The sequence below is a fragment of the Erpetoichthys calabaricus genome, chromosome 2 (genome assembly GCF_900747795.2).
Source record: "Erpetoichthys calabaricus chromosome 2, fErpCal1.3, whole genome shotgun sequence".
Lineage (NCBI taxonomy): Eukaryota > Metazoa > Chordata > Cladistia > Polypteriformes > Polypteridae > Erpetoichthys > Erpetoichthys calabaricus.
In genome coordinates, this window is record NC_041395.2 from 238,174,089 (window position 1) to 238,186,183 (window position 12,095).

Here is a 12,095-nt window from a genome sequence, read left to right on the forward strand (position 1 = left end):
ATAACTGAAATCTGGCATTTTTGAAAACTGTTTGGCATATAAAATTTGCGTTTGGTCTACTGGCATTTTTTGGTCTTTTTTACAATGCGAATTATCCACCAAAGTCAGAGCTCCATTCGCATAAGATCGACGCCCTTAAGTCGTTGGTAGCGAGTTCATCGCTGATGACGAAAGCGACCACCACACAATCAAATGTTACAGAAGCTTCGCTACACATTGTTTGGGTTCTTGGCAGACATAAGAAAGCATTTACTGATGCAGAGGCTGTTAAAGAATGCATGATGTCTGCTTCTTCGGTTCTGTTTAGCGACAAAAAGTGTGTTGAACTGATTCAGCAGATACCATTATCAGACAGTACTGCTAGTCGTCGTGCAGATGACCTTTCTGACAATAGATTGATAGATAGATACTTTATTAATCCTAATGGGAAATTCACATGTGGTCGGTGGTCAGTTAATATCAGATCTTAAACAGGCTGAATTGTTTGCTCTCGCGTGCGATGAATCCACTGATAAAACTGACATGTCTCAACTCTGTATGTTCACAAGATTTTTTGATGGCCATAATTTTGTTGAAGAGTTTCTGACATTACTACCGCTAGCAAAACAGACCCACGGTGAGGACGTGTTTTCAGCATTATCGCAGTTTATGCACGCAGCTGGATTGGATGTAACAAAAATGGTTTCCCTTACAACAGACGGGGCACCAGCAATGACTGGTAAAGATAAAGGACTTGTCACTCGTATGAAGGCACTTCAGCCCAACATTGTTGCTTATCACTGCATCATTCATCAGTCTGCCCTCTGTTCAAAACTTTGTGACGAACTGGCGGAAGTGATGTCTACTCTTGTGAAATTAGTGATTTTTTTACGATGTAATTCGTCTCTGCAGCATTGTCTGTTTCGTTCTTTTCTTGAAGAGATGTCTGCAGAATTTGGAGATTTGCTGCTTCACAATGACGTCAGATGGTTAAGCAAGGGCCGTGTGTTGGAAAGGTTCTGGAATCTCCGTGAAGATGTAGCTGACTTCCTGCAGTCCTTGAATACAAAGAAGCTGCAGAATTATTAACATTTATTCAAGACAGTGACAAGGTCGCACTGCTGGCATTTCTTGTTGATATTATGGGACATATAAATACACTGAATTTGTCACTTCAGGGTGCAGACAAAACCATTGTCGAATTGCAAGAAAAATGTTGTGCCTTTGAAACAAAACTGAGCATTTTCATCAATGACTTGGAAGGTGGCAAGATGTTGCATTTCCCAAACCTGAAGAGCTGCATGACAGCTGATCAACAGGCATGGTTTCAGTTGATTTCCACATTTCTACATCATTTGAAGGTCGAGTTTGATGAACGTTTTAAGGATTTCAGAAAACTGAAGCCTGTGTTTTTGTTTGTTGCTGATCCTTTCATTGTCCAGCCTGACGGTGAATGGACTCAAACCTGTCACTGTTGCAAATGGAAGCAGCTGATTTGCAAGCTTCTCACGTTTTGAAAGCAAAATTGAACGAAGTCGGCATAACAATTTTTTGGTCAAAGTTTGTTCCAGATTCTCAGTATCCTGTTGCAAAGAAACTGGCGATTTCCGTGCTCACTATGTTTGGTTCAACATATTCTTGTGAGTGTGCGTTCTCCACTATGAACACTATCAAGACGAAACATCGAAGTGTATTTACCGACCAGAACCTCAGGAATGCAATAAGAATTGCACTGACTGGTTACTCACCGAACTATGCTGCCATTATGAAATCGAAACAACAGTTTCACACTTCACACTGAGTGACAATCATTTACGTACTAACTGTTGTAATTGGTGTGTTAATTGCAAGTAGTCATGTGACTTTTTTGAATTGTTTTCCATGTTTTGTGCATGTCTTGGTCTTCTGTAAAAATTTTATCATTTGCGTTGAATCTATTACTAGCCTCCTACACCTACAGTCCTACAGACCTACACGGTAAACCTGGCTATAGTGGACCCCGATGGTTGGTGGCGAACTGAATGTGGACCGGCATTCAAAAACTTTGAGTACCCCTGTTGTAGAGCTTGGTATGCCCTGCTGTGTCGTTGAAAAACGTGTGTGTCAGATTCACTGGCAGGATGACGCCCGACCTCATACTGCATCCAAACGGTGCCATCTTTCGCCTTTACGTCTGGTGCAGCTGCGTTGTTCTTATGTGTGAGTGGACATTTCTTGTGGGGAGGGCTTCTGTTATTTTTCTTTGATGTCGAACCCTTATCCGCATCTGAGTTCACCTCTGTTATAGCACTGTCTTTATTTGAAAACAGCAGTATCAGATCGGGGGGAGCGTGAACATGACTGAGAGAATAAAACTGAAAAGAAAAAAAAAATACCATAAATTTACATCAGCTGTTACAGACTCAAATGAAATGTATGTTTTTATTCTATAATAGTAACAATAAGAGCAGCTCACTACTCAAAACGGTAAATGTAGTAAGCGCCCAGAATAAAACCCGTGACCCCTTGATTATGAGTCCGCAGTTCTTACCGCTGCACCACCCAAGCAGTCATGTCAGTGTCGTACCCTGACCCAATTTCTTTTTCTTTGGTTATATTCTTGAATAAAAACGCATGTGTTTATTTGATATTTGGATTTCAGTCTTTACACATTATACACTTAATGTTAAAATTTTGTCATTAGTACTATAACATGAAAAAAGTTTCAATTTTAGGTATGTGTTCAACATTTCCTGTCATCCTATGTTTACCCAAATCATTGTAGACATGGAACAGAAATTAAATGTGTGTATTCCAAATAACAATATATTGTTTACCCTACACAGCTCCAGGCACCTCAAACCGAGATAAACAGACGTGATCTGGGAGAACTTTTTGTCCGAGTTGAGCTGCGGCAGTGGGGGGATGGGATAGCAGTCTGCTTGCTGCTTGTGCTGATCGACACATTTGCAAAACAAAAGATGCTAATGGACAGGTGTGAAGGAATTTAAGGTTGTCCAGGATTACGAGTTTTTTCGTAGGCTTCAGGGATTCTAGTGTTAATAAGTGCTTTTGTTTCTTGTAGCTTTTGGCTTATTAGCAAAACATAATATACTTCTCCCCTCTTCTTTTGTAGAATTTTAGTGATCAACAAGTAGTATTTTCACACTTTAATGCAAAAGTCTGCCTGGTATATGTACTTATACAGTATGATATAGATTAAAAAAATAAATAAAAAAGCTATCGGCGCCTTGTTAATGAAGTGATGTATTTTTAATTATATCTACCATGACACAATTACAAGTATGGCATTTGCTTCTGATTTCCAGTTGTTAATAATAAAGCAGAATTACATGCTTTCACAATGCCATTTATTTGACTGTTTGTTTGTCTTTTTGACAAGTGTGTTCTTTTCTTCTATCCAGCCTAAGGCTTAGTGCAGCATTAACCTTTTCTTAAATAAAAGCTTGGTTTCATGCCACAGAAGGGAACAGCAGATGTGATCTTTGTCAGGAACATGCCAGAAAAGCATTTGGTGAAGGGAAAGAAGCTGCATTATGTATTTTTAGATCTAGAGGAGGCATCTGACAGGGTGCTGCAAGAGGTGGTAATACAAATATTGAGGAAGTTAGATGTGCGTAAATGTGTCTACAATGATGACAGTATATGAGGAAGCACAATTGATGAGCAGAACAGCAGAAAGTGATAGTGAACATTTTGAGATATAGGCTGAGGCTGCATTACAGATTTGTTCTGAGTTGCATTTTGAGATACTGATGGAGGTGATGAATGGAGAAGTGCATGAACGGTTGCCAAGGGAGCTCTTGTGTGCTGGTGATCTTTTTTTCATGGTAAAAAGTGAGGTGGAATTGAAGGTGGAGGTCAAATGGGAAGGTATTATGGAAGCAAATGGCCTCAAGATAAATCAGGAAAGACTAAGGTGAATTTTGGAGGAGAAGAAGCAGGAGTTGAGGAAGAAGTGGATGCTGGGCTGTATGATCTGTCTAATTAGAGGCATTGGTAGAAATTCAATGAGATGCATGGTGCTTAAATGTTCTAGTATTGTGAAGGGTAGTCTGCTTACAGAAAATGTGTGAGGGGGTTCCAATATGCTGGTGTAGTAAATGTAAATGTAGGTATCTACAGTAGTGTTGTTTTGGAGAAAGCAAGTAAGTTGTACTACTTAGGTTACATGTTGTGTGCTGACAGGTCTGCAGGTATAACCATGGTAGAGTAACAGGTGAATGGAAGAAATTCCAGGAGATATCCTCGTTTTAAAGGAGCCTCAACTTCAATGATGGTTCAAGTTTATGAAAGCTATGTGAGGAGCAGCACTCTCTATGCAAGTGAGACATGGCTGATGAAAGCAGGATACAAAGCAAAGCTCGAAAGAGATGAGATTAGATTGATGTGTTGACTGTTTTTACTTTCTGAAGTAAAACACTCAAGGACTATTTATTTACATAGAGGAATGGAGATACATAGAACTATCATCAAAAGGACTTACAAAACTTGAATTGATGTCTGAAATATTACTTCATTTGAAATCAACAAGATGAGGGCCAATACTTATACACTGAATATTCACATGAAACAAATGTTATTTATTTTTTGCATAACTTAAAAGTTCAGTACATGTGGTATAACGGGTCCGCGGCTTAAAAGAAAAGGCCAGCTTTTAAAATCGCCGCACTTGCGGCTTACAGAGGGGGCGTGGTAGTGTGGTTGGAGCAGTTCTCGGATGCAATGTGGTGTGGGTGTTTCCATGTTTAAGTGCACAATCTGTAATTGATGTCGGGAGCTTCTAATTGCCACACCTGTGCTACGTCCCCATTATAAATAGGAGAAGCGCGAGTGTAGAGAGGAGAAAAAAATAGAAAGAGAACGGAGGTTAAGGGAGTAGAAGGCAGCAAGTGAAGGAGCCGGTGTGAGCAAACAAGAGCAGGCGCGATGTAAGAAGGACAGGCAGCTGGGAGAAGTGAGCCCTAGTGGGGTGTTTGGCCGGCACCCAGGGTCAGATGGATTGGGTCACTCCTGCTGAGTTTTGTAGAGGAGCAGGAATGACCACAATCGAGGACGGCATGCTGCGGAAGGCTTGGGAGGTGGAAGCCCTAGTGTGTGTGCCCTAGTCGCTGGGGAACCCGAGTCTCGGTCTGGCGGAGCCCTATGGAGCCAGGGTTTGAAAGTCTATAGACCCTTAGGAGAACTCAGCTGCAAGTAAGGCGACTTCCCTGGTGCAGGGAACCCGCATTGTCACAGTGCATTATTGAACTTGCATATGTAAATGTTTTCAAGTTAAATAATTGTGTGGTATATGTTATGTATTTATTTTTGCATGCATTATATTTTAAGTTTGACAACATTTTTATGAAAAGTCTATACAGTACTTTATATTGGTATTGAAATTGAAAAATAGTAGAATAACATATTTCTGTAGTTTTTGCAGGATACATTGGATGCACTTTTTAACATAATGATGGAAAACTCGGAGAGTGACACCTTTGACACCCTTGTGTTTGATGCATTGGTAAGAAATTCCTATTCTTTTGTATTTAAAAATAAGATAATGTGCTGTTTCTGAAAGCTTGTTAATTTTTATAATGCTATTTTTATTAGGTGTCAAGCACTGTAAAATGTGATATTAACAAGCAATATGTAACTCTTTTAATAATTGTGGAGAAAGTTAATTAAAAAAATAAACCACAGTTGCACACACAAACAACCTTGACTAAAACATGAGTTGAATTTCCAGCTTGCACATAATCCCAAATCACTTTGTCTTAAACACAAAGGTGTTTCTCTTCAAAATGGCCTCAATAGCTCCCTGATCTTTGCTTTTTTTTTAACCCTCTTTCTTACTTTTTTTTGTGTTCTTTTCTTGTGAGATAAACATTCAGCAGTACTTCCTTTGAAATGGTTTTCTCTACAAGTTTTAGCATCTTCTAAATAAAATGGCTTTTCACCTTTGTAACAGTTTTCAGTACTTTACCTTCATAGTGTTTTAATATATACTCTTTTTACACTGGTATGATGGAAAACCATTTTTTTTTTTGTCATTGAATTTTATGCTGTTGTGAGTAACTTGTACAAAAGTGAAAACTTTAATAAATACAATTTCAGTAAATGTATGGCAGTAACATTTTTAATGTTTTTCCTATCCATTTCTGGTTTATAACTGAGCAGAAATAATTGGGTTTCAGAATGTCATGTAATTGAAAGTACGCCTATAAGAAAGAAATGTAGCATCAGAGTAACTACTAGAGTAACTACATCTTCTTTTAACTGATTCACTTTTATTTATTTAAAATGCTATAATACTGTAGTACATTATTTTTATTTATACTGTAGTTTACAGTGTTTTTCTTGTTAATAGCATATTTTTACTGCATTAAACAGGAACACTTTTTAAATGGGAAACAGTGTGAGTATGGTCAAAGTTGACTTTCATTCATAAAGGTATCTAGCAACATTCCTGATCTTACCAATTGTTTTGTTTTGTGTGTGTGTGAAAATACACCATCTAAGACTTGAAAATTAATTATTGGAAAAAAAAATAAAATTTTATTGTGTATCTGGATTTTTGATTTTACTCACACTTTTTACTCTTGTATATTAAATGCAAAAACTTTTAGCATTTAAGATTCTTCATATTACCTATTGTTAATTAACCACTGAGTTAAATATAATTTTGGTCTTACCAGTACACCTCAGGGTAATATATTATGCCACTATCTAAAGAGACAACCATAAGAAGATTGTAAATGTTTATATGTTTTTGCAGATGGTTGGAAAATCACTGTAAAAGATGTAATTCCATAACCACAGTAAAAGCACAGGTTTGAATTTCATTAGTGAATTGCAAGGCAAGTATACCCAAGTCTGCTTTACAAAATTTTATTGAGTGAATATTCATTTTTCCAAACCCAAGTAATGTACAGTTCCCTATACGAACACCTGATTTAAAGGCACAAACCTTCAGATTATGAATCAGGAAATATTCCGGATTGATTTTTCTTAAATTTCTAATAGCATAACCATCACATATGAATAGTTGCACAAGTGTTTGAAATGCCTCTGGGAGAGACCAATATTAGTAAGTACAGTATTATTCATGGTTTTCTGCAAGGTGCAATTTTATTAAGTTTGTTGCTTTCCATACTCCTTTATCCTCCTCCTTGATAATGCATTGGTAGTTATCCAGGATGACACTTGAGAAAATGAAAGTGCAAACTGCCCTGGTTTATTTGATTTGGCACAAGTCTCTTAAATATACTATAATATTTAATTTCTAACCCACATCCCCTCCTCCAAATCTTCCAATAATGACTTGTTAAAGAAAGATGGAATTTCATGAATTGTTTGTTTGCTGATTTGACTTGTTTATTAAATAAATAGTGTGGGCTTATTTACAATTTTATTGTTTCAAGCTATTGTAGCAGTCAAAAATCAGTATTGTTCATGCATAAATGTGATTTTTTTTTCATAAAATATGGCTTCAGTTTTACCTATAAAGGTGTCTGTTTTTTTAAATGACTTTTTTTTTATTATGTTTTAGGATTAATACATTCTGAGATTGTTATATTGCCTATTTTTTAAATCAATTTAGAGTGAAAAAATCTAGATTGGAATACATTTAAATGTGGCTCATAAGGAAATAATGATGAAAATGTATGGCTTGCTATATGAGCACTCACCTTGAAAACTCACTTAAATGTAAAGAATAGACTGTTACAGTGGGACCTAGGTGTGGTCTACAAATGGTAATTTTTTAAGACCATAGTGACCTAAATATGGATGCTTAACAAAATTTATGCCACACAACCTCAAAACACTCAACTAAGATGTAGACCGAATTCCAGGACCACAGCAAATGAACAGCAGACTTGTCTTGCTTTAGCCAGTTCAGATAGGGTGGCCCTTTGGGGGGGATGCTCACAAAAAACAATAATCCTGCTGCACATTGTAAGTATGCAAAACACCATGTGGATTTTTTAAATTTAATAATACAAGAATATAAAAACACCTTGTTGAAACCCTATTATTGCAAATAACCGTATATACCTAATCATTATTTACATTATGTACATAAAATATTGGAGTTTACATAAAAGGACAATGTGTCTCACCATAGCCAAAATTTGTATGAAATTGTGCTGTATAAATAAATGTTGTTGTTGTTGATCCTGAACTATATGATTCCTCCTGTGAAAGACCACCCACTGCAAAGACGAGGAGTGGAGTAAAAGATGCAAATATCTATCTTCTCCACAAGTGTTATTGCAATCTGTACAAACCTAGCCACATTGTGTTATATTTGTTTGATTTGTCCAGTGCTTTCAGTGTCATAGAGACAAGCCTGTTATGGGGTAAGGTCAGGGATATATACATGGTTGATTCTTTGATGTTGTGGATAACAGACTATTTGTCAAGCCAATTGCAGTTTATCAGGCTTAGGGATCGTGCCTCGGATTCTGACCAACACTGAAGCACTCAAAGGAATGTTTCCGTCACCCTTTCAGCCTGTACACCTCTGACTATAACTTACACCAGATCATATCACTTGCAGAAATCCTCAGATCTACTTATGGGGTGTATTGATAAGGGGGATGAGACAGAGTATAGGAATCAGGTGGAGTTCTGTTTACTTGATGCTAAAGTAATTGTCTGCAACTGAACATCAGCAAAACCAAGGAACTGGTTATTGATGTTCGCTACACCGCCTTCTCTACTCAGGAAGTGGATGTGGAACTAGTACAAAGCTACATAGAACGTGGGGGTCAGCATCAGTGAGAGTTGGGACTAGTCTCTAAACACAGAGGAAATTTAGAAGAAAGGGAAAGAGCAGATTCTATTTTCTTAGAAGACTGTGCTCCTTTAATGTGGTACTGACATACTTTATATGTTCTTTAACTCTGATAGTAAAAACAATTTTCTACACTGTAAAGTGTTGAGCTGCTAATACAAAGACCTTTGCTTATGGTGTATGGTGATATTAAATTGCTCTTTTTTCCCTAATCTCAAGGAATTTATTTTTGTGACAAGGACTGAAGACAGTCTTTTCAAATTATTTCAAGTGAAAATATTTATCATCCTGCACTCCTTAGTGTTTAATACTGTACAGGGCATGTCCTGCAATGATTAATCATTAATAATCACTGGGTTAGTGATGTTTAAACAGTTGTAATTTCCCAAAAAGCACAAAGAACTTTATTTAAATGTTTTTCATATAGATATCACCTGTTAATCGATGCATTAACAAATATTTAAGGATTTCTGTGAGAAAATAGATTAAATGGACAGGTGGTCTTAGGGCTTTGGACCACAAATGCCACAGTAATTACAGGGAATCTTAACCATGACAACTGTAGAGTTTGTTCCTCTTATAGTTTTGTAGATCCAGACAGGCTTTGCAAAGATACATTTAGCACTTTTGGTTATGTATCTATAATTATGTTTGATATTTTGACAATGTTAATGGGGTAGAAGAGTAGCATAAGATCAGTTTTGTCCACTTGCTAGATTTTCTCCTTGAGTTTCAATATATTCTTTCAGGTTGAATGATTTTCTGTTGTTTCCTATTTCTTGTATACAAATTTATCAGCCTGACATTTTAATTTAACATATTTTCGTTTTTATGTTCATATGCGTAGTCTGGATTCAGAGTTAGATATAATGGGTATTATCATTTAAATTAGGAATTTATGCAGCTTGCTTCTACTGTAGGTATTACTTTAGAGTTACTCCAAATTTTTAACAGACTCTTTAGACTCTTAAACATTTTCACATTAGTGTGTATTCTCTGTTGCTTTGAATTACCATTACATTTAGGCTATAGTAAGTTAACTATGTTTATCATTGATCATGGTTCCCCTAAATAAAACTTTGCATGCTGTGTGTGTGTATATGTATATATCAAGAGTAAACCTTGCAGAAAGCCGGTTAAGAGTGCGCTTCTTTCCTATTGAAATACTGTTTAAGAGGGAGTATTTGAAGGGCCGCTGTGTTTCTTTAGCATTGGTTTACTATTAAACAGAGAACCAGTGTGCAGCTACAGCGAGCTGTCTTTGAGTGACTGCTGCTGGGCGGCGACACTTGGATCCATCCATCCATCCATCCATCCATCCATCCATCCATCCATCCATCCATCCATCCATCCATCCATCCATCCATCCATCCATCCGCCTGCCTATCGACAGATCAGCTGCTAGCTGTATTTCGCGCTGCGTGTCGATCATTTAACACTAGAATTACCAGAGCCTACGAACAAACTCGTAGATCCGTCCCACCTTAAATCGCTTCACACTTCTTCATCAGCGTCTTTTGTCCTGTAAATATGTCAATATGCAGCAAACAGCAAGCAGTCTGCTATCACATCCCCCACCGGCCCACAGTTTTCTCGGCTCAAATCTGTTTACCTGCGTGTCAGTAGCTTGGAGATGTATAGAGTGAGAAGTCAAGCAAAATGACACCTTTTATAAATACTATATCGTTATTTGGAACACATGCATTTCATGTGTGTTCCGTGTCTACAACAATCTATGTAAACACATCGTTAAAACAGTAACGTTTTTCATGTTTTAGTAATAATTGACAAAATGTAGACATGAAGTGTATAATGTGTGAAGCCTGAATTCCAAATATCAAAAAAACACTTTCACAAAAGGTACAAATATAACAGAACAAATGTGCTTTTATTCATAAATATAACTGCAGAAAAACAACCCGCGTTTACCTGCGACATTGACACGCAATTGGAATGAGAGATTCGGTGGCACAACGGTATCAGCTGCTGACTTATAATCAAAGCTTCGCGGGTTCGATCCCGGGCGAGTCCGTTTCGAGAACTAAGCTGCTCGTATTCTAACTATTTTAGAATAAAAACATACATTTGATTCCAGTCTGTAACAGCCGGTGTAATTTATGATACTTGTAAAGGTTAGCTTTGTTTTTTTTCTATTCTGTTATTCTCTCAGCCGCGTTCACGTTCCCAACTCCCCGCGTCCCCCCACGCTCATAGACGCACTATAACAGAGGTACACTCAACTCATAATGACGATTCTACATCGGATCAAGAATGCACTTTTGCCATCGCTGCACTTTGTATATGTACATGGGAAGCTCTGCACTCGTGACTTTACGTTGTAGATCTGGCTCTTACATACAAAGGATGGTGCCTGTGCCCAAAACATTAACATTTATATGTTACTTACATAAAAGCCAGATCCGATGTAGAACCGTCATCATGTAAGTAAATAACTCAAGGTAAATAACATTCGATTTACCTATGTACCTTTATTTATTTACTTACTTCCTACACCGTAAAGTCTCGAGTGCAGAGCTTCCCATGTACATATACAAAGTACAGCGATGGCAAAAGTACATTCTTGATCCGATGTAGAACCCTCGTCATGTAAGTAAATAACTCAAGGTAAATAGGTAAATAACATTAGCTCTGGCTTTTATGTAAGTAACATGTTAATGTTTTGGGCACATGCACTGTCATTTGTATGTAAGAGCCAGATCTACAGCATAAAGTCACAAGTGAACTGCAGAGTTTCCTCTGTTTGATCGTCAAAGGCATGCTCACAAATTACACGTGTAATGTCACGAAAAATACCTGCTGATACTTTAATACGCGAGCAATGGTACGAGAATGCAGTTAGAGTTTTTTTGGGCACATACACCACGCAAGTGTTTAGATCTGGAAGGTGTAGTGTTGGCAAAATAAATAACATGCAGGCTATAGCGCGTCTTTATGTGATCCAAATAAATAACATTTGAGCTATAGCGAGCTATAGCGCGTCTTTATGTGATCCAAATAAATAACATTTGAGCCATAGTGAGCTATAGCGCGTCTTTATGTGATCCAAATAAATAACATTTATTTATTTGGATCACATAATCCAAATACTCATATATATACTCATATAAAATATACAGTATATACACACACACACACAGTAGCATGCTAAGTTTGGACACCCTTGCTTAAAATATCTGTTATTGTGAATAATTAAGTGATCACCAAAAGGCATAAAGATAAGATGACACATTTTAGGCAAAATTAGTTTTTTGTTTTATTTTTGTACAATTGTACAGTGAAAAAAGGAATGGAGCACCATGCAGTTTAGGCACTG

The 12,095-nt window shown here is 37.2% G+C and overlaps 1 protein-coding gene across 1 annotated transcript in view; it reads left to right on the forward strand.

The window, feature by feature from the left end:
• The window catches only part of dock1 (dedicator of cytokinesis 1), an 870,017-nt gene that overhangs the window by 245,471 nt on the left and 612,451 nt on the right, over window positions 1-12,095 (forward strand). The window contains exon 20 of the mRNA XM_051924023.1: window positions 5,396-5,485. Within this exon, the coding sequence (XP_051779983.1) occupies window positions 5,396-5,485 (90 nt within the window). The remainder of the gene's footprint in view (window positions 1-5,395; window positions 5,486-12,095) is intronic.